Source organism: Mustelus asterias, chromosome 3 (genome assembly GCF_964213995.1).
Source record: "Mustelus asterias chromosome 3, sMusAst1.hap1.1, whole genome shotgun sequence".
Taxonomy (NCBI): Eukaryota; Metazoa; Chordata; class Chondrichthyes; order Carcharhiniformes; family Triakidae; genus Mustelus; species Mustelus asterias.
This window is the reverse complement of record NC_135803.1, coordinates 37,477,100-37,504,770: the sequence shown is the minus strand read 5'-3', so window position 1 is coordinate 37,504,770 and position 27,671 is coordinate 37,477,100. Positions and strand designations below refer to the sequence as shown.

At 40.9% G+C, this 27,671-nt stretch overlaps 2 protein-coding genes across 5 annotated transcripts in view; one reads left to right on the top strand and one right to left on the bottom strand.

Moving 5' to 3' along the window:
* The first annotated feature begins 8,030 nt into the window (after positions 1-8,030).
* plaat1 (phospholipase A and acyltransferase 1) lies at positions 8,031-21,849 on the top strand. Of its 4 annotated transcripts, none has more exons than XM_078207858.1 (5): positions 8,031-8,391; positions 11,210-11,348; positions 15,476-15,744; positions 17,673-17,795; positions 19,901-21,849. In XM_078207858.1, exons 2-4 carry the CDS (start codon positions 11,210-11,212, stop codon positions 17,772-17,774), a joined length of 510 nt encoding a protein of 169 aa, XP_078063984.1. In that variant the 5' UTR covers positions 8,031-8,391; the 3' UTR covers positions 17,775-17,795; positions 19,901-21,849. The 4 variants fall into 4 exon arrangements, with proteins under 4 accessions (XP_078063984.1, XP_078063981.1, XP_078063988.1 ...); XM_078207866.1 differs by lacking the exon at positions 8,031-8,391 and adding an exon at positions 8,429-8,545; XM_078207855.1 differs by lacking the exon at positions 19,901-21,849 and having other exon boundaries at positions 17,673-17,847.
* Positions 20,885-27,671, bottom strand: part of LOC144490016 (putative cation-transporting ATPase 13A4) — an 89,612-nt gene continuing 82,825 nt past the window's right edge. The window contains exons 29-30 of the mRNA XM_078207846.1: positions 24,014-24,094; positions 20,885-21,615 (exon numbers count right to left, since the gene is read on the bottom strand). Coding sequence (XP_078063972.1) covers positions 21,325-21,615; positions 24,014-24,094 — 372 coding nt within the window. The 3' untranslated portion in view covers positions 20,885-21,324. The remainder of the gene's footprint in view (positions 21,616-24,013; positions 24,095-27,671) is intronic.

Genomic DNA, 27,671 nt, shown 5'->3' with positions numbered 1-27,671 from the left:
CAAGGCAGGAATTGAACCCAGGTCCCTGGTGCTGTGAAGGCAGCAGTGCTAACCACTGTGCCACCATGCCGATAAGGTAATTGATGAGTTGCCTTGAGAACACACTTGAGCCATACAACTGAACGGGAAGCACTGATCGAAAATTCTGATGAACTATAGCAAATGATACCACAGTGGCTATTAGAGGCAATTCTTCAATCAGCTGGCTCAGTTCATAGCCCTTTTACCCAGACTCACAAAGTTGCAGATTCAAACCCAGAGTTAGACTGATACTCTAATGTAGTACTGAGAGGATGTAGCATTGCCAGAGGTGTTGTCCTATGGATGGCAGGTTAAAATGAGGCACTACTAGGATGATACTGGGATTTGATGGTTTGAGTTATAAGGAGAGGCTGGATAGACTGGAACTTTTTTTCTGGAGCGTAGGAGGCATTGGTGTGACCTTATAGAGGTCTATAAAATAATGAGGGGCATAGATCAGCTAGATAGTCAACATCTTTTTCCAAAGGGAGAGGAGTCTAAAACTAGAAGGCATAGGTTTAAGGTGAGAGAGGAGAGATACAAAAGGGTCCAGAGGGGCAGGTTTTTCGCACAGAGGGTGGTGAGCATCTGGAACAAGCTGCCAGAGGTAGTAGTAGAGGTGGGTAAAAAGTATTCAGTTACATGGTTAAGGTTGGTCTTGAGAGATATGGGCCAAATGCAAGCAATTGGGACTAGCTTAACAGTAAAAACTAGGCAGCATGGACAGGTTGGGCTGAAGGGCCTGATTCCATGCTGTAAACCTCTGTGACTCTATGACTGTCAACCTATTTGTAAGGAGGTTAAAAATTGCACAACACAACCGCAGAAAGCCTCAAGAAGCGTAGAAAGTGATCGGCTGAAATTAAAGGGAAAATTAGGAAAGCAACGAGAGGACATAGAAAATATTGGCAAATAAAATCAATAAAAACTCAAAGGTATATTATATAAAGCCAGAGAAGTACTTAGGAAACAGTCGTATCGATTAGAGAACAAATAGACAATGTGTGCAGAGTTAGATATGGGCATGGTTCTTAATGAATACTTTGCATCAGTCTTCACAAAAGAGGGGTTTGATGCAGACGGTGCAGTGAAAGACAAATGTGAAATATTAGATGGTATGTATGAACATACATGGCAGGTAGCACAGTGGTTAGCACTGCTGCTTCACAGCTCCAGGGACCTGGGTTCGATTCCCGGCTTGGGTCACTGTCTGTGTGGAGTTTGCACATTCTCCTCGTGTCTGCGTGGGTTTCCTCCGGGTGCTCCGGTTTCCTCCCACAGTCCAAAGATGTGCGGGTTAGGTTGATTGGCTATGCTAAAATTGCCCCTTAGTGTCCTGGGATGTGTAGATTAGAGGGATTAGCGGGTAGGATATGGGGGTAGGGCCTGGGTGGGATTGTGGTTGGTGCAGACTCGATGGGCCGAATGGCCTCTTTCTGTACTGTAGGATTTCTATGATTTCTATGAACATAGTGGAAGTGAAAATATTAATGGTTTAACATTTTTGAAAATGGATAAGTTACCTCGCTCAGGTGGCTGCTAAGAGGAGTAAGAGAGGAAATGGCGACGGCTTTGACCATCATTTTCCAATCCTCTCTAGCTACGAATGTGCTGCAAGAGGGCTCAAGCATTGCTAACGTTGTGGGGCTGTTTAAAAAGGAAGGAAGGGGTAAATTGAGTAATTATAGACAAGCCAGCCTTATCTCCACAGTGAGAAAATTATTGGAAGAAATTCTGAAAGTATAAATCGTAATTTAGAAAGGTATAGATATATTAAGGACAGTCAGGATGGATTTATTAAGGGAAGCTGGTGTCTGATTAACTTGACTGAATTTTATGAGGAGGTTATAACAAGGAAGGTCAGTGAGACTAATCACACTGTTTGATTTGTCTACATGGATTTTAGCTTGGCGTTTGATGAGGTCCCACATGACAGATTAGTCAGTAAGTTAACAGGCCATGTGATCCAGTTTGATCTAAAGGTGGCTTGCTGAGAACGAGCAGCTTATCCAAATATTTAATGAGACTTAACCAAGGAGCCATCAGGCTGGTGTAGTATGCACCCAATATGACACTTGCCTCATGCGGATTCCAGTTAAAACTCTCCCCTTGAATCTGCCTCCTTGTACAACAAGTTGCGAGATCATTGATATTTTGGTTAGAAGGAAATGCATTTCATGAGGTCTTGAAGCTTTGGTATCTCTTGAAAAGTTGTAAATATTGTTTCAGATCTGTACATTTGAAAGCATTGGCATGGCGTATCTGCCGTTGCTTCACTGGTATTAAAGTGCAACTGGGCAGACACAGATGGGAAATGAAATAAGGATGTGCTTACTATCAAAGGTACCTCCTGCCCATCATATTTCCTGCTAATTATGGATTACATTCAATATATTTGCACATTTAGCATAAGCATATTGGAAAGGATATTCAATATATTTTCTCTATGCATGTATGCCAGGAATACTTGTTTATCTCCAACGCCTGCTATTACTTTGGTGATAGAGGGCAGAGTGGGGAGAAGGGGGGGTCCTTGGAATTTAACTTTTAAAAATGTGAAAATGTGCAATCAATTACTCATAGACTAAAGAAATAAAAATGTCTCAACTATTATCACCAACTTTATTGCTGTTGGCAAACATTTTCTGCAGCAGGTTTATCTAGTCTGTCATACCAGAGAAAGCCCAATTGAACAAAAGGATATGTGTGCCAATATGTTTTACTTACACTGACCAAAATAATCTTGTCTGACTATGGTTAGTTGTATTTTTTTAGTTATGTGATCATCTATCATTAAATAGTTCACGTATTTTAATTTAAAGAAATTGTCCAGGGAAATGAAATAACCAAGAAGCAAACTGCAGTTCCACAGAACGGTTTGAGGATTTTCTGCTTCCCTTGTTAATGAAGTCCCTGAATGAGGGAACTATCTGCTCACTGTATCATCTCTTGCATAATTTATTAACAGTCAAGTGGAAACTACAGCATCAATTGCCATTAAAGTTCCAGTCAAAGCAAGCATTCTGGTGTCATCTGTCCAGGGTTTATTTTTACTCAGAAGAGAAAAAGGAAAAGAGAAGCAGTTTTACATAGAAATTGTGTTACCTGTAATTGAGAAATTGTATAAATCAGTCATTTAAAAAAATATTTTCTTATTTTGCTTGATTACACACAAAAAATATTGGTAACACTAGGTTTAAGTTTAACATGATTGTGCCTGTTTTATGGGTATAAAATGAGTGCAATACCCAATTTAGCAATGCAGAGGTCAATGGCCAATGTGCATGGGACTTTGGGCCAATGCTAAATTGCTTGGAGCCTTTATTAGATAACCATTATTATCGGGCTCATTTTAATGTTGGATTGAGGCGTTTGTGGTCATTTCAGAACAAGACTCAAATTTATTTCTTCCTGTCAGAGTTTTGCGCACCATGAATAGCCTCAACCAGCAATGTATGAAGAAACATTACAGCACAGCACTGGCCCTTTGGCCCTCGATGTTGCGCCGACCTGTGAAACCAATCTAAAGCCCATCTAACCTATACTATTCCAATATCATCCATATGTTTATCCAATGACCATTTAAATGCCCTTAATGTTGGCGAGTCCACTACTGTTGCAGGCAGGGCATTCCACACCCTTGCTACTCTCTGAGTAAAGAGCCTACCTCTGACATCACTCCTCACTGTAACACTGAGAATACCCCTCACTGTAACACTCTGATATACCTCACACCCCTCACTGTATCACTCTCTGAACTGCGAGAGGTTGCCTCGAAAGAGGCTCAGAAATTTGCATATTTTGGTTTACTGCGGAGTTAGAAGTGACAGGCTGTCTCCTCCTCCACAGAACAACAGCAGCTCCTACCAGCTCACCTCCTAACCACCTTCCCTTCCTTCTTGACATTCAACCTTACCTCTGGGCCTCAGCTATGGCTGGTTCAGGCCCTGACAGATGAGCAACATTGAGCAACATGATTAAAATTGAGGAAAAAATAAACCAACTTATTCTGCAAAGAAGATATTCCATTCACGGCAGTCTGATTTTTGTGCATTAGTATTTATCTGAGGAAGAGTTCAGCATGATAAATATGACTATGTTGGACTAGCATTTCAGTAATTCTTCTCCGCGTTAGGACAGTATTGTTAATAACTGCTGACAGTTCTGTTGTAGGTTCATGAAAGCCAGTGTTTTAACTGACAGATGCACATTCCAGAAACCACGAGGTTCCTACCCTAATTTTGTACAAAAGCTAATTTTTTTATAACAATAGTTACAGCTGAGAGAAAAGGGATTACATTGTGTATTGCACAAATGACTTTCATCAGCTGTGAAAGAAGTATAGAATATGCCCTTTTGGGCACACAAAAGATGTCTTGAGTTCATAGTTGTAAATATATATTTTCTATTCTTTTATGGGATGTGGGTGTTGCCTTCATTTGTTGCCCATCCATAAATGCCCTTGAGAAGATGTGGTGTGCCACCCTATTGAATCGCGACAGTCCATCTGGTGCAGGTTCACCTGCAGTGCTGCTGGGAAGGAAGTTGCAGGATTTGAATCCCGTGATCCTGAAGGAATGGCAATATGGTTCCAAGTCAGGATAGTGGGTGACTTGGAGGGAAACCTGCAGGTGGTGGTGTTTCCATTTGTCTGCTGCCCTTGTCATTCTATGTGGTAGAGGTCAATGGTTTGGTAGATGCTATCAAAGGAGGGTTTGTTGATTGTGGACTTTGTATGTGGCACACTCTGCTACCACTGTGCATTAGTGGCCATTGAATGTCATGGGGAGATAGTCAGATTCTCTTTTGTTGGAGATTGCCATTGCCGGGCACTTGTGTGTACAAATGTTACTTGCCACTTATCAGCCCAAGCCTGAATATTGTCCATTTGGCTTCGGTACCTGAGGAGTTGGTAATGGTACTTGACTTTGCAGGAAAATGGAGAATATTTCATCACCCTCCTGACTTGTACCTTGTGGACGGTGGACAGGCTTTTGGTAGTCAGGAGGAGAATTATTTGCCACAAAATTCCCACCCACTGACCTGCTCTTATAGCCACAGTTTTTATATGGCGAGTCCAGTTCATTTCTGGTCAATCGTAATCCCCAGATATTGATAGAGGGAGATTCAAAGATGATAATACTTGCAAGGGGCAATGGTTAGATTCTCTCTTTTTGGAGATGGTAAGAAGTCTCACAACACCAGATGGAGATGGTCATTGCTTGGTTCTTGTGTGGTGTGAATGTTACTTGTCATTTATAGCCCAATCGTGAATGTTGTCCATGTTGTCTTACATGACTGCTTCAGAATCTGAGGAGTTGCTCATGGTACCTTCAACCATCAGTGACCATTTCCACTTCTGACCTTATGATGGAGGGAAGGTCATTGATGAAGCACTTGAGGATGGTTGGACTTAGGTCATTCACCTAAGGAAACCCTGCAACAACGTCCTGTGGCTGAGATGATTAGCCACTGACAACCACTTTCCTTTATGTGAGGTATAACCGTAACCATTGCAGTTTTCCCCGACTCGCATTGACTTCAGTTTAGCTGGTGCTCCTTGATCCCACTCTCAGTCAGATGCTGACTTAATGTCAAGGCCAATCACTATCAGCTCCATATATGAAATAAAATGATCTCTGTAGAAAATTAAGCAAATCTCTAAGTTTATATTAGAATGTTATATCACATTTCTGACAATCTACTGGAATCATAGAAACCCTACAGTGCAGAAAGAGGCCATTGGGCCCATCGGGTCCACACCAGCCACAATCCCACCCAGGCCCTACCCCCATATTCCTACACATTTACCCGCTAATCCCTCTAACCTACGCATCTCAGGACACGAAGGGGCAATTTTAGCATGGCCAATCAACCTAACCCGCACATCTTTGGACTGTGGGAGGAAACCCACGCAGACACGAGGAGAATGTGCAAACTTCACACAGACAGTGACCCAAGCCAGGAATTGAACCCAGGTTCCTGGAGCCGTGAAGCGGCAGTGCTAACCACTGTGCTACCGTGCCGCAGGAATACTAATAGATATTCCTGCTTTAATTTTTCTGATATAAAGAATTTAAAGCAAATTATTGTGAATGCTGGAATTGGAAACAAAAACAGAAAATGCTAGAAAATCTCAACAGATCTGACCGCACCAGTGGAGAGAGAATGGAGCTAAGGTTTTGAGTCTGGATGACTATTCTTCAGAGATCCAGTATAAAGAATTACTAGGTCCTACTGCAGCTTTGAAGTTGATCTGACAGGACATTAAGTGGAAGTCAATCTCTAGAGGGATGGAAAATTTGAAGAGTCATAACTGATTGTCCTTGTGGGTCTCTTTGTAGCTACCTCGTAAACCAAGAGGACATTTGGAGCATACTGCTTTTTAACAGCCTAGCATGCATGGTTTGAGATCACCAGAAGCGGGGAGGGGGAAATCATTTGAGTAATATACATTAGTTATGCTGCTTTGCACAGGGAGATTTGGCAATATTAACCTGTACTGTCTATAGAAGTGATACCTCATGGGAGCACTAAAATGCTTAGATTTAAAAAAAACTCGATACAAATTGAATGTTTTGTGTTAGGGAAACGTAAAGTTAAAATAATTAAAAAGAAAGGAGAGAATAAAGTTCAGGAGGAAAGGTGCGTAGACGTTTTTAATATTTTGAGCAAAATTCTCCCATCCGTGACTAAGGACTAAGTCCCAAAGTGGGGCAGGAATATGGAGTGTTTTCCCACTGTGGAGGCTGGCGGGAAACCACACCATAACTTCTGGCCCCAACCTCATTAATTATGCACTTGGGGGTTTTGCGCCATACTCTGTGATGGGAAGGGCACGATGGCAGGAGTCCCGTCATCATGTCTGGTGCCATATTGAAAAGGTGCCCAGTATCACCGACCAGCCGTTGAAGAAAGAAGATGGACCTCCTGAAAACGAAGATGGACCTCCAGGAATGCACTGAGGCTGAAAGATGGACATTCTTGATGATAATGAAGCTGGAAGATCCACCTGCAGATGCTCCCCCACCCAATGCTGTGGTGTTAGGGGGTCCAGGGTCGCTGGCAGGCTCCATTCCAAACTCTGGATTCAGCCCCAGGCATTGTTCAGGTGAGTACTAACTAATGCATGCCTCCTTGTTCCAAATGTGTTCCGGATTGGCGTGGTTTCCCACTGGTATCACGGAGAATCGGTCGTGGGGGCAAGATTCTGGTTGGGCCGTCATCCGCGTTCCACTAGTGGAATGCAAATCAGTTTCACGCTGGCGTCCGGTGGGTTTCCCGATTTGCCATGGGCGGGCACCAGCGGAAGATCCCGTGGGAAATTCCCACTGGCGTGAAATCAGTTTTTAGATTCCTGCTGAATTCTCCTGCCTGCCCACTCACCATTGAACTCGCTGGCAGGGCCATGGGAGAATTCTGCCCTTTGTGTCTGTTTCAGTTGTTGACAGTTATTACTGACTCTGACATTTGCATCAACTCCAACGTTGGTTGACTTCAGTGTGTGAAGTGAAAAATGAAAAACTGAAGTCCAAGAAGCCAGGTGGTCTGTTTCCCACCAAGAGGTTGGTTTAGATTGGCCAATAAATTCATCCAAACTGGTTACTGATAGAACAGAAACGCACACTTATTTGGAAAAGGAGGCCTAGTGATATTATCGCTGGAATATTAATTCAGAAACTCAGCCAATGTTCTGGGGACCTGAGTTTGAATCCTGCCATGGCAGATGGTGGAACCTGAATTCAACAAAAATCATCTGGAATTATGAATCTACCGATGACCATGAAACCATTGTCGATTTTTAGAAAAGCCCATCTGGTTCACTGATGTCCTTTAGGGAAGGAAATCTGCCGTCCTTACCTCGTCTGGCCTACCTGTGACACCAGAGCCACCGCAATGTGGTTGACTTTCAATTGCCCCCCTCAAGGGCAATTAGGGATGGGCAATATAATGCTGGCCAGCCAGCCATGCCCATGTCCCATAAAAAAAGCTAAAAATAGTTCTTCACTCTTGCTGAAGGCTTGCAGTCACACCGCTGACCTCCTACCTGAAACTGAACTTACATGCGGACAGAATTAGGAAACCCCCAGACTCAGCGTTTGTTATGTTGGTGAATGAATTGAATTCCAGAAAGTAACACAGTTCGGTGGGCGGGACCACTTCTCACGCGTTCATTTCAGATTACCATCACAATATTGGGAGTGACAAGCCTCAGCGCAGAAAGCAATGTCACTGGTGTAATCCTTAACTTGATCTGCATACAAGTTGCAGGCAGCTTTAAAACTTCAGGAATAGTGTTGCATTTACAATAACAGCAACCTATAGCAGGACGAACACTAAACAGCTGTGTGGGATGTTCAGATCACAACAGTAAGTCGCTGCTTTATTCAGCTTATAATTTTGCGGCAGACAAATCGGCAAATGCAGCCAGCTTTTTACCACGTGGAACTAAATCTGGTGCTATTTTCAAACCAGTGGACCTTCTGACAGCCAACTGTGGAATGAATGACGCCTCGGTCATTGGGTTGAGTATTTATAACTTGTTTTGATGCAAGTACCATTCGTGAGCCCTGCACCTCAGTTGATTTATTTGGACTATTAATGATTATGATTCCGAGTTTAATTGGGAGGAATTCTTTGTGTGTATGTTTTTAAATTAAATGTCATCATCTCTCAGGCAGAAGATTTGAGAAACGGCTTGATGCCACACTAGGCTGGTGGGAGAGAGAAGCTATTACAGGCGTCTGGAATTAGACGGAGTTGATACTGGCAACACTTAGTATAAGTTATAAAATCAGTGTAAAAATCCTTATTTGTTATGAAACAAGTTGAACAGAAGTCACTGAGATTTACAGCATTTGCGTTTGAGATTTGCATTGTTCCACTTTTTTATTGTGTTGAGTGATTTAAATAGTTTGATTGCTTTACATATTTAGAGGATATAATGCGTGGCAACAGATTAGGATGCTTAACACTTAGGTCTTAGAAATCCACTCTGTACAATATAACCGATTAAATGTGATAATTCATCATAAATGGTTTGGAGATGTCGAGGGGTTAATATCAAAATTTGCAAATTGCATCAAATTAAGAACAGTAAGAAGTCTCACAACACCAAGTTAAAGTCCAACAGGTTTATTTGGAATCACGATCTTTCGGAGCGCTGCGCCTTCATCAGGTGAGTCACACACCTGATGAAGGAGCAGCGCTCCGAAATCTCGTGATTCCAAATAAACCTGTTGGACTTTAAACTTTAAGTTGTGAGACTTCTTACTGAACCCACCCCAGTCCAATGCCGGCATCTCCACATCAAATTAAGGAACACAGTAAAGCGTGAGGAAGAGTGTAGAGGACTTGAGGAAGATGTAGACAGGTGATTGAGTAGACAAATGCAGCACCGTGTAACATGGGTCGCTTCTTGGCCTTTTGGATAAGATCAAGCCCGAGGTGGGGTGCAATGCCTTTTCTCGTCAGCTTGGATCTTATATGTCTCTTTTTTGGGGACCATGAATTGGATTCAATTTGAATTGTCTTTTGGAGCAAGCAAGGAGATGGATTTAGGGCATGTGCTTTGTAACTTTAAAAATTGAGTATTTTTCAAAGTTGTGAAGAATAGTCAAGTTTGCATAATGTTATTATAGACAAACAAGGTGTCTATCTCTCAAGGTGGCCAGTCACATGTTTTGTACACATGGAGTTTGTGATTTCTTATAGTTAGATATGTTACTAATGATCTCCTATTATAAAAATATGTGTTTCTGAGATCTGCATCAAAAGATTGAATAATGTTTTCTCATATTTCAACCAACAATAAATTGCATGGTGGAAATGAGGAGGAAAAAGAGAGACATGCTATGATTGTAAACAGGGAACCTCTGCTCTTTGTTAATTACACAAATGTCGGATGAAATGCTGGCCTCAGTAATGGTGACGATGTAACTGCTAGATTGTCATTTTTTTTAAAAATCTGATTCCCTTCCTTGTCTGGTCTGTATGTGACATCAAAGCCACAGATTTGTGGTTGACTTTTAATTGTCCTCTGAAATAAACTAGCAGAGACAAAAACAGAAAATGCTGGAGAAACTCAGCAGGTCGTGTGGCATCTGTGGAGAGAGAATGGAGCCAACGTTTTGAGTCCAGATGATACTTCAGAGCTGACAAAAGGTCATCCAGACTCGAAATGTTTGCTCCATTCTCTCTCCAAAAATGCTGTCAGACCTGCTGAGTTTCTCCGGCATTTCCTGTTTTTGTTTCGGATTCTAGCATCCGCAGTATTTTGCCTTTAACCTAGCAGAGAATTCTGTTGACAAGGAGGTGGCTTACCTTCTCAAGGGCAATTAGGGATGGGCAATGAATATTGGCTGTAGCCAGTGATGCCTAAATCCCATGAATGGATTTTAAAAAATTCCCAAGTGGCTTCTAACAGTGGAACAAAAGTTGGCACCCGAATTATACAATAAAATATACACTATTTAATTATCCATCTGTCAGCTACCCGGTGTAGAATTTAACTGGATCAATCACCACATCAGGCATTAACACTCCTCAAAGCAAAGCCCACAAACACAACTGTGAGGAATTCCTGGTCTGTTCTGATCCCCTGAAGATTTACTAGATAAAGATACTTCACTATTTAGCTCTCAGTCAATGAATGACTTTCGAGGTTAGTCAGTGTCTAGCTCTCTCTGTAGGTATGTATTTTTAGAATTATCAACATAAAGCTCTCTATCCCCTCTCTCTGCTATTTTTAATCAGACAATGATGCAAATACTCAGCAAGGCAGCCAGTCTCTGTGCAGAGGATAGAGGAATTAACGGTTCAGGTATTAGTTCTAACTGAAACCCCATCGCTGAAACATGAACTTTAAAGGGCGGGATTTTCCAGAAGCGCTCACCTCAAAATGGGAAAATCCTGCCCAAGGTCAACTGACCTTTGTGTGGTCCGCCGCCCCCACCTGCTACAATTCCCGTGGCGGGTGGGACGGGAAAATTCCCCCTTTGTTCTCTTAAGAGATGGGAATGATCGAAGTGTTTGATTTTCTGTGGTTTCAGATTTTCAGCATCATTAGTTTGTCAGTTTTGTATGTTTGTACAAAGTGACCCAATACTTTCTATATTCAATTTGAATATTTTGATCAATTATGCAGAGTAAGTTTTCAAAATGCTTTAATGCATGTTTTCCATTTCAGATGGCTTCTAATGACCACATTAGTGTGGAATACTCTGGGGATCCCCACCCTGGGGACTTAATAGAAATATTTAGACCTGCATATCAGCATTGGGCTCTTTACCTGGGAGATGGCTACGTTATTAATGTGGCACCTTTAGGTAAGATAAATGAAGAAGAAAAAATAATTAGCACTGCACAAACTTCGTCTCTGCTTTAAATTTTCAAAGCTTGCCACTAATTTTGATTAAAAATGTCCCTTAAATCTCTGCCATGTTAAATTGTTAAATATTCCATGTATAAATAAAGGCACTCGGTTGAGGCACTAATCCTATCCCATTCCCACCTACTCTTGCATATAACCTCTGTTTAAGCCTTTGTTTTAGTTTCTTGCCAGTGGCACATCCAAAACACAGGGCCAGTTAGCTTATTAGATTTGTGTTCAATGTGTCACCAAAGGCCCACAGACTGTATTCACACATACCGCACACGTGCTCTCTTATCTCAAGCTGATTGATATTGGAGGCCGCCGCTGTCCCTTGGTTCGGGGGTGAGGTCAACCCGGGGTCCTGAGTTAAGGCCATGGGTTTCCATGTGACTGAACAGGTCACTTCTCTATCCTCGATCTTTGAGCACATGGGGCAGGACGTTCCATGTAATAGTGGGATTCAGAGTGCAGGCTTTGATTCCTTTTCTTTCCTTCTCTGCCGCCGCTCTGCCTCGTCATTAAGATTCCGTGATTCAAAGTGTGATGCTGTTTGATGGACAAGCGGTTCCCATTTTGTGCAATTGGTATGAAGCTTCTCGCAGTCATTGATGTCAATAGTGACATGTTTCATGGAGAGATTCAGTGTTTTTGAAGCGCTTTCTTTGTCGCCCCGGTATGCTGGCCATTTGAGAATTGAAAACAGACCTGGCAGAGAGACGCCTTTCAACCTTCCAGACACAATTTCCAGTCCATCGAAGTTGATTTTGCAGAGTATTGCTGAAAGCTTGTGGATTTGGTTTCAAGGACAATTAGCATTTGTTTGACGGCCATCTCATTGAATACAGCGGATGTGGCGGAAGCATCACTGATGAAATTTCCCTAACACCTGTCATGCCCAGTAAAAGCATGTCATATTCATAACTTCAAACATGGAGTGTGCTCATATGGAAGCTTTATTTAAAATGGACATTGATGAATTGTTAAGACTGCTGTCAAGGGGTCTGTTGACCTTTGCTTATTCAACTCAAACAATCAAGCTTTCAGAAAGTTCGAATTGAAATATGAAGTGTGGAATGCAAATACCAAGACAAATGTTCTCTGTGGGCTTTGTATCAGCCATTGTTCAATTTTTACCCAAAGTACAGAATCAATGGACTTATTGGGTGACGATCTTATTTGCTCATCCTGCCAGTGTACACAGTATACTGGGAGATCGGGGGCACTTGCGCAATGGCGCCCCGAGAGCTCAGCAACCAGCTTCTTGGCGAGATTAGCTCCACTCCCTCCCCCTGCTGGCGAGAATTGCATTGTGGCTCTTTTTTTCAACTAAGTGCCGTACGATCGTGACACGAGCATGCCCAAATTTCAGTGTGATTTACTCCTGTTTACACGTTTGTTCAGTACTTAGAATTTTTTTGGTAAGATCGCTTCCACAGACTCTATAGGCAAAATTATGCGTTACCCTGCCAGCGGGTTTGTAGATGGGGGATGTCTGTAAAATTCCTCGTATGGCCTTCCCAATGGACTACTATCGGCCTGACCTCTCCGCAATTTTATGCTGGAATGGCTAAGGCCTAGGCTGACTTGTTCAACTTTACCCCAACTGAGGCCTTTCAGCAGCTAATTATTGTCCACTTGATCGTTTCCCTCCCAGCCTCAATTTTCAGGCTGGCAGGAGGAGATTAGGGGCAGGGGGAAGCTTGGAAAGTGACCCTATTGAAGCCTCGGGCAGGAGCAGGGCCCCTCTAGCAGCAACCTCCTAATAACATGGGATCCTCCCAGCCTAATTCCAAAACACCAAGAAATTGGTCTCCTGATACAAAAATTAGGAGTGCCTAACTTCATGACCTGCTGACATTAATCTATTCAAATGAAGCGTACTGTAATCCTGCTTTCAACTCCAGCCAACTGAATTTATCTAAACAGCAATTCAAAAGTGGAACAGACTTCCTTCTGCACCAGACTGCAAAGACTTTTTTTCCTATAATGAGTGAAACATGTGAATTCTTAACAACTCTTTTGGTTCAACTGTTAGTGGGTCACCTTCTTTAACTGTATCCCTTTTGAGTGCATGGTATGTCACTGATATGGCATTTAGATTTTTGTGGAGAGTGTGGTGGTGAATAAATAATTCTGTTTATTGAAATCCTTTAAGGTCTGCCGTTGTTATGTGAATTTACCACACTCGGGGACTAAGAAACACACACATCTACTCCTTCCAAAAAAACACTGATTGCAGATGATTGCAGATAGTGAGGAAGGAAATTGGGGTTTTAGTTTATTTCTTGTCCTCTGTCCATAACATGCTCTTATGTGTTACCGATATACAGTCCAGGCCTTGCTCCAGTACTTGCGTGGTTGTGACGACAACTACTCTGCACACAAGGACTTTCATTGGCTTGTCGTGGTCAAACACTCACTGTCATAGTTTGTAGAAGACTGAGCTGGCACAGCTGATCCACTGTTGGATCTGCTAGTCAATGGTGGCATTTTGAGATCACTGTGTGTCCTGCTAGTGCAGGAAGGTCATCGACAAATCTAAAGCCGAATCTTGCCCACAATGGAAAACAGACGCACAAACTTAAATTGCCACTCAAAATTTCAGGTTAGATAAAACATGATCTATCTATTTATTATTGTCATTGAATCTTTTTAAAAATCGGTACAGCTTTATGTTCCTAACTTGGGCATATTGAATCATCCAGGTACAATACATCGTGAAAAATCAGGTGCAGAACATCAAATATCCATCAGGGAGCCAGCCAATTGCCCATCCCATTTTTAATCTTTGTGACCGTGTCCAGGTGTTTCAGTAGTCCTCGAAGCAGGGACATGAAAATTTGCTCACTGAGGGAGCTTTTAGTCTCCCGCCTCGATGTACATGCTCCCTTGTTTGAAATGGGTGTCTGCCATAGAAAAAGATAAAGCTAAAGGAAATTACCCAGGTGAAAATGGGTATTGTATTTTCATAGAAGAAATCATAGAATCATTGTATTTTGTTCTTAATAAAGTAGCCCTTTCTGGTTCCAACGTCCAAATGAAACCTGAGAAACTAAATGGAGAGGATAAGTATCATGCTGAGGTTGGGGAATGAGGAGAGTTCTGATCTCCGTCGCTTACAATGAAGCCACAGATTAAACTGCACGTGAACCGCATTGGCACCAAATGCAGCCTTTTCAGATAGGTGACTGCCAAGGAGTGTGAAGTGCTCAACATGTTCCAACACACATAGGAGTTGAAATATTTGGTGCACCAGCTGTGGATTGATATGAGAGTTTTGTTTTGCGATTTTTCAACGACAGGCCAAGTTTCTTGTCTGCAGAATTGAAGAGATCGAGAGGGGCTTACAAATCTGGTGCACAATGGGCGAGGACACTGCAGCCATCCACAAAACTGTCGATCATCCCTGTCTGCGGTGGTCAGTTTAGCTTTGACACGGAGATGGCTGAAGTTAAAAAACAGAAAGTCTTCACTGGCAGAACTGATGAAAGAAGACTCTGCATCACACCAGCTCATTGATATAAAGATGCCACAAAAAGATAGCAAAGAGTTCAATACCGCTGATGCAATCATGCTTATTTTTAGGTTTCTTAGTGTCACAAGTAGGCTTAGGCTTACATTAACATTGCAGTGAGGTTACTGTGAAAATCCCCGAGTCGCCGCACTCCGGCGCCTGTTCGGGTACACTGAGGGAGAATTTAGCATGGCCAATTCACCTAACCAACATGTCTTTCAGACTGTGGGAGGAAACACGGGGAGAATGTGCAGACTACACACTGACAGTTACCCAAGATGGGAATCGAACTTGGGTCCCTGATGCTGTGAGGCAGCAATGCCCACCATAGAAGCTGATAATTATACAGACAAAAGACAAGTATTTAAAGCAGATCAATAGCTGTGTTGACATTGGAAGAATTTACATTGCTATAGTAAATCATAATTATAGTGTGGCTATTTTAACAGACATAATTTAATATTTGCAATTTGTTAAAAATGATTTGTTTACTGGCGATCTGAGACCATGGCAGTGTTCCTGAACCATCTCTCTTCCTAAACCTTGTTTTTATTTTCATCCAACAGAGGAAGGGCCACCTGCTTCATTCACTAGCGCAAAGTCAGTTTTCAGCAGGAAAGCAATGGCAAAAATGCAACCACTTAAAGACGTTGTTGGTCAGGACACTTTCAAAATAAATAACAAATATGATGATAACCACACACCTCTGCCAGTGGATGAAATTGTTAAGCGGGCAGAGTTTCTGATTGGTCAGGAAGTGTCCTATGATTTGCTCGGAAATAACTGTGAGCATTTTGTCACCTTGCTTCGCTACGGTGAGGGTGTCTCTGATCAGGTACGTGGCTTGCCTCAAAATTCTAGTGCATGATTATTTTGCACAGTGTAACATATGCACTTCAGATAAGAAGTAAGCTGCGGGTCTCAAACGGATGCAAGAATCACCGCAGGTTTGGATTTCCCCTCAGTGATGTATGATAACAGTTCCTTACTCTCCTACCTTCAGAAAAACATAAGACCTTGAGACCATAAGATATAGGAGCAGAATCATGCCATTCGGTCCATCGAGTCTGCTCCGCCATTCAATCATGGCTGATATGATTCTCATCCCCATTCTCCTGCCTTCTCCCCTTAATCCTTGATCTCCTTATTGATCAATAAAACCGTTAGATAACTATATTGATACAATAGTGTTGAGTATCACAATGAAAAGTGTATATGAACAAAATACTTCTCAATCTACAGAGAAATTACACCAGCAAGCACTTTGCAAAATGATACCTATCAATTTCTACAAAAAATGCTGGAAAATCTCAGCACGAGTGACAGCATCTATGGAGAGAGATTTAAATTCCAACATCTGCAGTAATTTGCTTTTACCTATCAATTTCTAATTAGCTTTGAAATAATCAACAGATTTTTAATAATCATATTTTGAAACATTTCTTTTCAATCAGAATTATACATGGGGTTAAAGTTAAAGTTTATTTATTAGTCACAAGTAAGGCTTACATTAACACTGCAATGAAGTTACTGTGAAATTCCCCTAGTCGCCACAGTGCGGCGCCTGTTTGGGTCAATGCACCTAACCAGCATGTCTTTCAGAATGTGGGAGGAAACCGGAGCACCCGGAGGAAACCCACGCAGACACGGGGAGAACGTGCAAACTCCACACAGACAGTAACCCAAGCGGGAATCAAACCCAGGTCCCCAGGTTTTGACAGGTGCCATTCTTATTGATTTCTTTTTGTTTCCAAGCATAATATTTACTGATTATCCCATCACCAATTAAGCTATGAGTTGGTTACAGTCATCCCCATGAAATCATATATCACAAAGAGATGTTGACCTGATTTTTACACTCTCCTGCCGGTGCATTTTTAGGCAGGGGAGAGAGTGAAATAAAAGGAATGTACTTCCTGCTGTGTTGCCGTATGCCCTGACCTTGCAGAGATTTTCCACTGGAGCAGGCAAGACCCACCCTTGCCCCACACTCCTGACTGACCAAAATGGAGGCAGCTGATGATTTAAATGGCCAACTGCCTCTCTAAAACGCACATGTGTGAATAGTGCCCTGCCCCCATTTCCGCCCGAATGAAAACGTGCCAATCTCGGGGGGCAGGGCTTATAATTTTTGGCCACTTCTGCCATTTTTGCCATGACAGAGAGGCTTTCCGTCATCGTGCAAATCTGGGTCTAAGTGTGTTATTTGGCAAGCTCAATATTTTTTTAAGATTTACAAAAATTATGATTGACCCATCATTTTAAGAAATCTTTCAAAGGGATTCAAACATGATCAACTGCCAGTACAAACATTTTGGGCGGAATTATCCTGTCCCATCTGCCACAGGAATCGTAGGGGGCAGGACATCGTCCATGCAAAGGTCCTTTGACCTCGGGCGGGATTTTCCAGGCTTGCGGCAAGCATGGCCGCAAAATCCCACCCTTTGTGACTTAGCAATTTTCACATCAACCAACATATGATCTAATCAATGGAGCTCCACAACTACTAAGATAAAAGCAAATTATTGCAGATGCTGGAATCTGAGACAAAAACAGAAAATCTCAGCAGGTGTGACAGGATCAGTGGAGAGAGAACAGAGCTAACCCTCCGTGACTGGATCATTCAGACTCAAAACATTGGCTCTGTTCTCTCTCCACAGATGCTGTCAGACCTGCTGAGATTTTCCAGCATTTTCTGATTTTGTCCCACACCTACTGACCAGTTGTATTAACTTTTTGTTAAATATCCTTTTGTTTCCTCAGGCAAGCAGAGCGATCAGCGCCATTTCCTTCGTAACAGCTGCCGCTGGTGCCTTTTCAATGATTGGACTATTTCATAATAGATCAAGGCAAAGGAATTATTGAAGGATGTTCAAGAAGAGGAAAGTAATTGTATATGAAAACTGAGACAAATTAAAAATAAATGAACAAAAATGTGGTTTGAAGTCCTTTGTTATTATTTAACCCATTTTAAAATTTTATATTCAACCATCTTGAGCCAAATTGTTCATTTATTTTTCCGAAAAAAATTGATATAGGCAATTTCAAATTATCTTAAATTCAGATAACATTGAATATTGTCTACGTTAAATTAATATATTATTTCTAAATATTTTTCAGGAATGTATTTAAGTGTACACATTTTAGCTAATACTTTCATACATATAACAGATGTTACTTATGGAATAATGGTAAAATGCAAGTCATTAGCTTGTTTATATTCAATTATAAGGCTAAGTGCAAGATTTATGTGTAGTTAGCAAGCCAGGCTGATATGAAACATGCAGAAATCAAATATACTTGTTTCTAAGAGCTGTCTGTAATGGAGGTTGCTCTGTGGGATACTTTCCCCATGCTCCACTAAAGGCAAAAATGGAATACAGGCAAATTTATGCAAAAAGATCGAAAGAACAGAAACTAATTGATTTAGTTACAGACAAATAAAATAGGACAATGACCAGTAAGTCACAAAATAAAACTAAAATATAATTTTGGCACTGACCCAAGCCCATTATAAAATTCCCATGTAATGGCATCTTTTGCCAAGCAACTCCATTATAATTTGCATAACGTTAATAAATATAAACTAGCAATGTAGCACAAGTGTCATGCAGGGATAGATAGAGAAGGGGCACAGACAGATCAGGATCAATAGAGTGACAGAAACAGGCAGGAATTGATGGGGATGGAGTAATATAGGAATGCAGAAATTGAGAAGAGGTAGAGGCAAACATAGTTGGAGAAAAAGAGATCGACGAGTGAAAAAAGGGAAACAGACAGTTGATTGAAGAAGAATAAATAGAAATATTCAAACTATTATTGAGAGAGAGAGGCAGATTAGTAAGGGCGGAATTATCCGGTCCTGCCCGCCACAGGAACCATAGTGGGTGGGACAGGACCATGCAAAGGTTTATTGACCTCAGGTGAGACTTTCTGGTCTTGGGGCGAGCGCGGCCAGAAAATCCTGCCCTAAGAGTCTCTCCCTTTGTAAGAGACAGAGACCTAGAATTTCCTTGGAGGTGTTCTCATTCTATTGCAATAACATTGTGTGTAACAGAGGTTTCTGCCAAGTTACAGTGTTGGAAGGGGACCAGCTCTGAGGAAATCACTGGCCCAAAAAATAAAATGGACAAAAATCAAGAATAACATCAAAAATGCTGAGAAGTGTTAGAGGTTAAAAACAATACCCAAAAGTTTGCTAGGTTGAGAGAAAATTATCAAAGCTCAGTAATTCTTTATAAGTTTTGATTATGTTTCTTGGACAACGTCATGTGCAACTCTTACAATCGAGAAAATACATTGTTAACAAGGTACCAAGACTTGGTTGAAGCTTGATGGGAAATGTCAAAGTAGTTAATAAATTTGAACAAGTAATTGTACATGGCAGATTGTACATAATTAGGATTTACAAATGTCTTATCTGTAAATTAATGATTTGTTCCATATTAAGGAAAATGTAAAGTTATTTGGGTAAGGGATAAATTTGCATCTATCAATCTCTCTTTCATAAGTAAGTGGACTGGACTGCCTTGAAATGTTGATTAGGGCTCATGATACTTTAGATACAACTGGAATCTGTGAAGAAGATTACAATAGCACATAACCTCTATTGAAGTTATAATCAATACATATGTATTGTGTGGATAAATTCAAATGTATGGACAAGCGTTGATCATCAGTCTTTGTCTTGATGTGTCTATGGATTCAGTAGCAGTGCAATAACCCATTTGATATTTTCTTTTAAACTTTGAAACAAAAATTTAAAACTGCCTGGATATTGGTTGTGATTCGTACAATCTGGGCATAGTACTAATGGTACAAAACCAATTTTATCAGTTGATCCACAGACATGGATTCAAACCCCATCACAGCACATGGGGAACTTAAATTCGGTTAATTAGACAAATCTAGACTGAAACTAGCTAATAATGGTAACTGTCATGAAACTTCATTTTCATATAGTTAAAATCTTGGAACTCTTTTCCTAACAGCACTGTAGGTGTACCAACACCAGATGGACTGCAACTGTTCAGGAAGGTAATTCATCATCATCTTCTCAAGGGACAGTTAGGGATGAGCAACAACTGCTGGCCTTAATTGTCAACGATATTCACATCACATGAAAGAATAACAGCATCAGTTTAATTCCTGTTCTGGATGAGGTAGATTTGGGATCCACCTCCTCGCTCTCCTCCTGAAAGGAGAAGATTCTGGCAAACCATCACTGACAATAGAATGGTGAAGAAAACGGCTCAGGCTAAAACGTCAGCAGACCATGAGCCAAGAACCTGCCTTCGGGTAGAGCACAAATGAAGGAATGAATTCAAGAGAAAGCTGGACAAGCAAATGAGGGAGAAATTAATAGAGCACCGAGATAACAGCTGACTCCACACTTGGCAGCTCCTGAACTTTTTCCTGGTTCAACTGGCCTTACCCAGCCCTTACCCACCCCCAGCAATGAAGATCCTTCCTTTACGGGCACTTTCTCCCGAGGCGAACAAGTCGAGCTGGGAATTTTGTCAACCACCACCACCCACCTCGAGAATGAAAATTCAGACCATCATGTTGCAGGAATACATTATCAGTAAGATTATAGGTCAACAGATGAAATTCAAGTATTTTTTTTTCACTACCTTATAAAGATATTCCACTGTTAAGATGCCAAAATCACTTCATGTTTCTTAAGCAATTATCCAAATGCGATTGAATCATTCACATTCTCATTGAAACCGATAATTTTTATATAAAATGCTGCACATACAAAGAGTGAGGTTTACAACATTTACAATGAGGTGGAAAACAGTTAAAAATTGAGAGGCATAATAGGACTACTGCTTTCTTCATGAGGTCACATTGGATGAGGATGCTCCCACATGTATGAATTGATGTAGGGAGCATCAGAAATGGTTAAGCAATGAGCATGAATTATGTAGAGTATGTGCTATTGATTATTAATGATCTAGAACACCATCACTGTAGGAAATAAAGACTTAGTTTATTCAGTCTTCCCATCTAATCTGCACAGTGTTCAAGTTCCAGGCAGATTTAAACTTTGTTCCAGTAAAGCAATAGAAACCAATATTATTTTGTTTCACGATGCTTAAGTGTGCAACTTTTTATTGAATAGTTTGTGAATGAAATGGAAGGTGTAATTTGATTCTGATAATGACGTTATTAGAGTAATAGCAGTAAAGAGAGTCCTGTATCACAGAGCAAATGACAATTGCCCAAAATTCTTAGATGATTTTCAGCATATCTATATCTTATGAAAATTTAATTACTTTCAAATCGTTTACATGAATCTCACTTTCGTTATTGTACTTCATTACAAAACATGTTTACCAAAGTCAGTTGACAGGTGGAATGGTGCCTCAATGCAAAGTTAAAATTTGCTGCAGTGTTATCAGTAAGTATATTAAATGTCCTCTTTCTTGTAGCCTCCCTCCTCATTTTGCCTTGAAGTAGAATTTGCAAATCCATTTGACACCTCTTTAGAGATTTTGTCATGTTCATAACTCTTATTAGAGTAATTTTCCAGAGTTTCTTCCTCCGCAATGCAAAATGTTGTATAATCTGTATCACCTTCTGGCGGCCAGTTTGGCTCTTTCTTTATTATTCTTTGCATCTTCTTGTAACGCTGTGTAGATTTTACTTTACAACATCTTTTTAGGAACACCCTGAGGCATCTGTTTTCTATCACAATTTCCTAGTAAAATAACATCAGCCTTATTCATTAATTAGTTTTTCTTCAATCAACCTGCAGGTTTCATTTCCTTTAAAATCAAGCAACTTGTCCTTTTAATAAAAGGTGTGGTTATTACAATCTAAATAAAAATGTCACTATCTTCACACTGAAAGCCCTAAGTTTAAAGCAATTACATAATAAGTTGTAGCCTGTTGGCTTTTACCATTGTTGTGATCGAGTAATAAACTAATTGCTCCCCTGTTGTGTTGTATTTAGGGATTCAAGGCTAAGAGTTGTCTTCAGATTAAATTGAATTAGAAGGCAGGGAAAACTTGAATCAAGGACTGTAGGTGTAAGCTTTCTAATAATGTTAAGACAAATACCTATAAAATGTATGGATAATTTAGCCCCCATTGTAAAGACATACATTTAGTGTTCTAATATTTAATTTCAATCTCTTGTGACATTGCATGGTAGGAAGTCTAGACCAAGTCTAGCCTTGAGTGGAATTGTGTGAGGATTAAGCCACAATTTGGACCAGGTCCCAGTTTCAAATCATCCGTTCTGTCCTTATTTTTATCTTTCCACTACAAATTCCTCTGTCCACAATTAATGGGAACATTTGTCATGTTGTAATCACATAGCTAGTCATGTTGTAATCATGCAGCCAGTGGTGGCACAATATTCTCCACTGGGAGAAGGTGCAAGCACAGGCTGACAAGCTTGATAAAGAAAGTTTCCAAAACAAAAGTAAGTGGATGTCAGAATTTATCGTGCAAACAATGAACAGTCCGGCACTGAAACTGTTCCAGTTTTGCATATTTAAAGGCAGCATTACATTGGAAATGTTCTTATCTTGGGAACACTTTATATAAAAAATTCAGCATCAACAAAACCGACTTGGTCCATTAGTTTGTAATCACAAGTTACAAAGAAGCTTTGCATATAGATACTTAGATCCACATGCAAAGCTCTGTTATCAATTTACTGTAGTGATAGGAAACAGTTCGTTGAAGCATTCAGTCTCTCATAACATTAACAAAGTTTTAAAATGAAACTTTGTGTTGAACTAAAGTTGTACTGAAGCCTGGGCAAACAAACGGCCTTCTGTGGTTGTCAGAGATCAGACAGCCAACTTGTACTATCACTTTTACTGATGCACACCTGAAAACACTACCTGCTTTTAAAGTGGCAGTCTTTCAGTAGATGGGTTCTGATTTCAATGCAGTCAAAGTGCAGGGAGGAGGAAGATCCGAAAGAATGTACTTATCATGAAAGACTGAACAGGGTGGAGCTCTTTTCTCTGGTAAAGAGAAGGCTTAAGGGGTGAAGGGGAGAAAAGGCTTTAAAATTCTGAAGCGGTTTGAAGATGTCTCCAGTTTTTGGTGACACCAAGATTAATGGTCATAAATATAAGAAAGTCACCAATGAATCCAATCGGGAAATTAGGAAACAATCCTTTATCCAAAGAGTGGGAAGCATGTGGAGGTCCCCACTGCATGGAGTAGATGAGAAAAAAGCATGGATACATTTAAGGGGAAATTAGATGTTTTACCAGACAGCAGTGATCAGCATGCTCCGATATACTTTGGAGACTTGGACAACGTCCAAAGAGGTTTGAGACCTCAGCAGACACTTCAAAACAACGGAGAAGTACCATCAGCGGTGTCTTTGCAAGATACTCCAAATCTGGTGGCAAGATGGGCAGTCTTTCTCACCCAAGCCAACATGCCCAGATTAAAGCAGCTAGTCACTCAAAACCAACTCTGCTGGGCAGGACATATTGTTCACATGCCTGACACCAGACTCTTGAAACAACTGCTCTTCTCAAAAATTGGTCATGGCAGGAGACTTCCAGTGGACAGCAGAAACATTTTAGGGATGTCCTCAAAGCACCCCTAAAGAGGTCAAACATTATATCGACACATGGCAATCCCTGACTTGTGACGAACCAAATGGAAAAGGTTCTTTTGTACAGGCACAGAACACATCGAAAGACTTTGTTGGGAACATGAAGAAGTGAAGTCGAGGCATTGGAGAAAGCACACAAAACTTCAAACAATTCATCTACCCAGCTTTTCGAACACCATCTGCCCCCATATGTGGATCGCACTTTGGACTTATCAACCATCTCAGAGTCCACTGAACTGGCATGGAAGAAAGTCGTCCTGTCCTCAATCCCAAGAGACCGACTAAGAAGAGATAAGCACATGAGGGAGAAAGGAATAGAAGAATCTGTTGATATATGTTGATAGGAGTAGACAAAGGAGGGCAGCTGGAGGTTTCTAGATTAACACAAGTGCTGGCACAGACCTGTTGGACAGAATGGCCTGTGCTATAAATTCTCTCTATTTCTATGTAAGATTCAAAAATATCAACAGTACATATTTGCGGCGTAAATAAGCCAAAGCTTACTTACCTCAATGGCCATCATAACAAAAAAATGAACAAGAACCATAACTAGAAGGTAAACCCTCCAGCTTCTTGGAGTGCAAACAAGCTGAGAAAAGAAAAGAGGTTTAACATTACAATGTTAAAATAAACCATTGATAGCCTCTTTGTTCCAGTAATTTACTGCAATTGAATGAATTAAATTGCATTTTTATCACAAAAGCTTTCTGTGAGAGAGAGAAAGTTAGATGCATTTTCTATGTCTGATTATGTTCTTATTCCTTTATACTTGTGGAAATATTATAGTCGAGACCTTGATTCTTATTACATTGGTTTACTTATGCTAACAATGAATTTTATCACTTACCTTTATGAAAGCGCAAGAACAAAATGATAATGGTAGATAAGATGTTGCAGGTTGCATACAGGGAGGAGATTTGGAGCAGTAATGGGAATGGGGAATACATGGGGTTTGGTAGTACTGGGAATGTGATCTTGTTGTCTTGGGTGGCTGGAAGGGGAATGAAATGGTGTTGCAGTTCTCAAATATTGGAGAGGAATTTCCTTAAGTTTCAAAGTAGTGATTGGGAGTCATAAAGTTCTCAGAACATTGTGAGTGCTCAGTTGGGAGTGTGAAAGTGATAGGGGAGCAGTCTTGTGATCTTGGATACTCAGATAAGCATAATAGGATGTGAGCGGAGTGAACTCTTTCTCAGCATGGGAGTACTGAGTGGGAGGTGCCTTGATTGGGAACACTGAGAGAAGCGGTGCAAGTTTATAAAACAATAAAAGTAGTGTTGCAGTGTTTGGTAAAACAAGAAATGGATAATGAGATTTGGGAGCAGTGGATAAAGGTACTGGGTTCTGGGACAATTGATGGATTGGAATGAAGAAATATTGGAGCAAGGGGCTGGATACATGATACAGAGAAGCTTGGGAAGGGACTGAATTGCAGGGGAGAAGATTCCTGAGGTCCAGTAAGAATGAAGGGACGAGTAGGGGTTGGTGTGGAGTAGGGTATGATATGATTGGAAGGTGAGGATCTGAAAGTATTTTAGGGAAGAATGGTGAGGGAGAATTGAAGACTATCAATGGAATCTTCTGGAATTAATCCCTGCCTGAAGGGCAGGACAACCTTGGATAGAAAACTAATTTACTAATGGACAAGCTTAGCAGGAACTCTTAATTCAGCCACACCATTACTATCCCGCTTTGACCAATGACAGAAGGTGGGCAGGATGACGAGTACACTCTGTCAAAAGAAGGATAAGGGACAACAACGTGTGTCAGAGAAGCTCACCAGAACTTGAATTTTTGAGGGTGCAGGCACTATAGGAATGGAGAGGACCTGGCAATGCTACGCGCTAGGTCTCCCTTTTACCTGGAGATCTGACTGCCAGGTCTGAGGAGGTACAGTAAGGTGAACATACCCAAGGATGTGAAAAAGAGGACAGACCCTCTAACCGAAGTAGCCTGGATGGCAGTGACTGAGGAATTCAGCAGCAGGAGTGAGATCGCTCTAACCTGGAAACAATGCACCACGACGAACCAGGGCTCAGGAGGGTCTGGCAGGTGAGCGTAATATAACTTCAGTTGCCAAGCCATACTCTAACATTCCCAGCATTCTCCTGTACAGCAGTACTAAGGTCAACGCATCTCGCAGCTATCATTCTCCGCATGCATCCATCATGCCCATCTAAATAGCCAACATTCAAACTCACCCTCATCCAATTATCCTCACACCCATGCTCTGCAAATACTCTTCAAAATTTTGTCTTATCTTCCTTCCTCAAAAGCGATACAAACACTCACACCTCTTTGTTTTCTCCCCTTGCAGGAGATGAGAGCACACAACTAAGAATGCACCAACAGTCAAGACTAAATGTTACTAAGATAACAAAAATATAAAACTAAAGGCTCTGTATCTGAATGCTCATAGCATGAATTGATAGCCCCACACTGAGGTAAATAAATTTGATCTGAAAGCCATTATGGAGATATGGCTGCAGGATGACAATGAATGAATCCTGAATACCGAGAGTATATGACATTTTAAAAAAAGAAGCTCGGTAAAGGTGGAGAGGTAGCATTTAATAGGTATGGCATTGGTGCAATAGTTAGAGGTGACCTTGGTTTGGGAGATCAAAATGTGGTTTTGATGGAAGTGGTTTACAGGTCCCTAACAGTAACCATAATGTAGGTCAAAGCATACAAGAAGAAATATTGGGTGGCATGTGGAAAAGGGGCAAAAATAATCATGGATGATTTTATCTGCACACAAACTGGAAAAATCAGATTGCCAATAATTCATTGGATGGGTTCATCAAATGCTTTTGAGATAATTTCTTAGAGTAGTAAGTTCTGGAACCAACCAGCTAGACTTAGTGTTGTATGATGTGACCGGATTAATTAATGACCTTGGAGTAAAGGCACTCCAAGAGGCAGTGACCACAGTATGATTGAATTTTACATCCAGTTTGAAAGGGAGAAGAGTGTGTCTAAGACTAATATTTTGAACTTAAATAGGGGCAACAATGGAGATATGAAAGCCGAGCCTGCTGAAGTGAACTGAGATACTGGACTACTGGATAGATCAATAGAGAAGTAGTGGCAGATATTTAAGGGGATATTTCAGAATGCTCAGAATAAGTATATTCCTACTATAAAGAAACATTCTAATGGGAGGACTCACCATCCATGGTTAACTAAAGAAGTTAAGGAAAGCTTCAAACTTAAAGAAACTTAATTGTATAAAGTTGACAGGCAGGACAGATGATTGGTTAAAATATAAAGAGCAGCACAGAATGACTAAAAGATCAGGAGAAAAAAAGAGTATGAGCTGAAGATAGCAAGAAATGTAAAAATGGATAGCAAGAATTTCTACAGATATTTAAAAAGAAAAAGAGTAAGTAAAGTGAGTGTTGGTCCTCTGGAGATTGACAATGGGGAGTTGATAGTTGATAAGGAAATGGCAGGTGGAATGAACAAATATTTTGCTTCTGTCCTCACTATAGAATACATAAAAAACATTTCAGTAACAGCTGGAAATCAGGAGGTGGAAGGGAGAGAGGAACTTGGTGAAATTACAATCACTAGGGATATACTGAGCAAAGTGATGAAGTTGTGGGCTGGCAAGTCTTTGGGTTCTGATGGACCTCATCCTAGGGCCTTAAAAGAAGTGGCCAATGAGACAGCAGATGCATTGGCTTTGATTTTCCAGAATTCACTCGATATTGGAAAGGTTCCATCAAATGAGCAATTGTATGCCCTCTGTTGAAAAAGGGAGGGAAGCAGAAAACAGGAAACAATAGACCAGTTAGCTTAATGTCCATTGGAAAGTTTATAACTGGGCAGAAAAACTCGATTCAGAATCGTTTTGTGAAAGAGGAATCATGTTTAACCAATTTATTATAGTTCTTTGAAGGAGTAACTTGTACTGTGGATAAAGGGGAGCGTGTAGACATACAGGGGGGAATTTTCCCATCCCATCTGCCACAGGAATCGTAGCGGGAGCGGGGGTGGACCATGCAAAGTTCCATTGACTTCAGGCAGGAATTTCCAGTTTGGGATCAAGCACGGCTGGAAAGTCCCGCCCACTGTTCTTGGATTTAGTAGAGTGCCACATCAAGGGATATTGCTCATAGTGCAGTGTCTTATGAGGAAAGGTTGCACAGACTGGGCTTGTT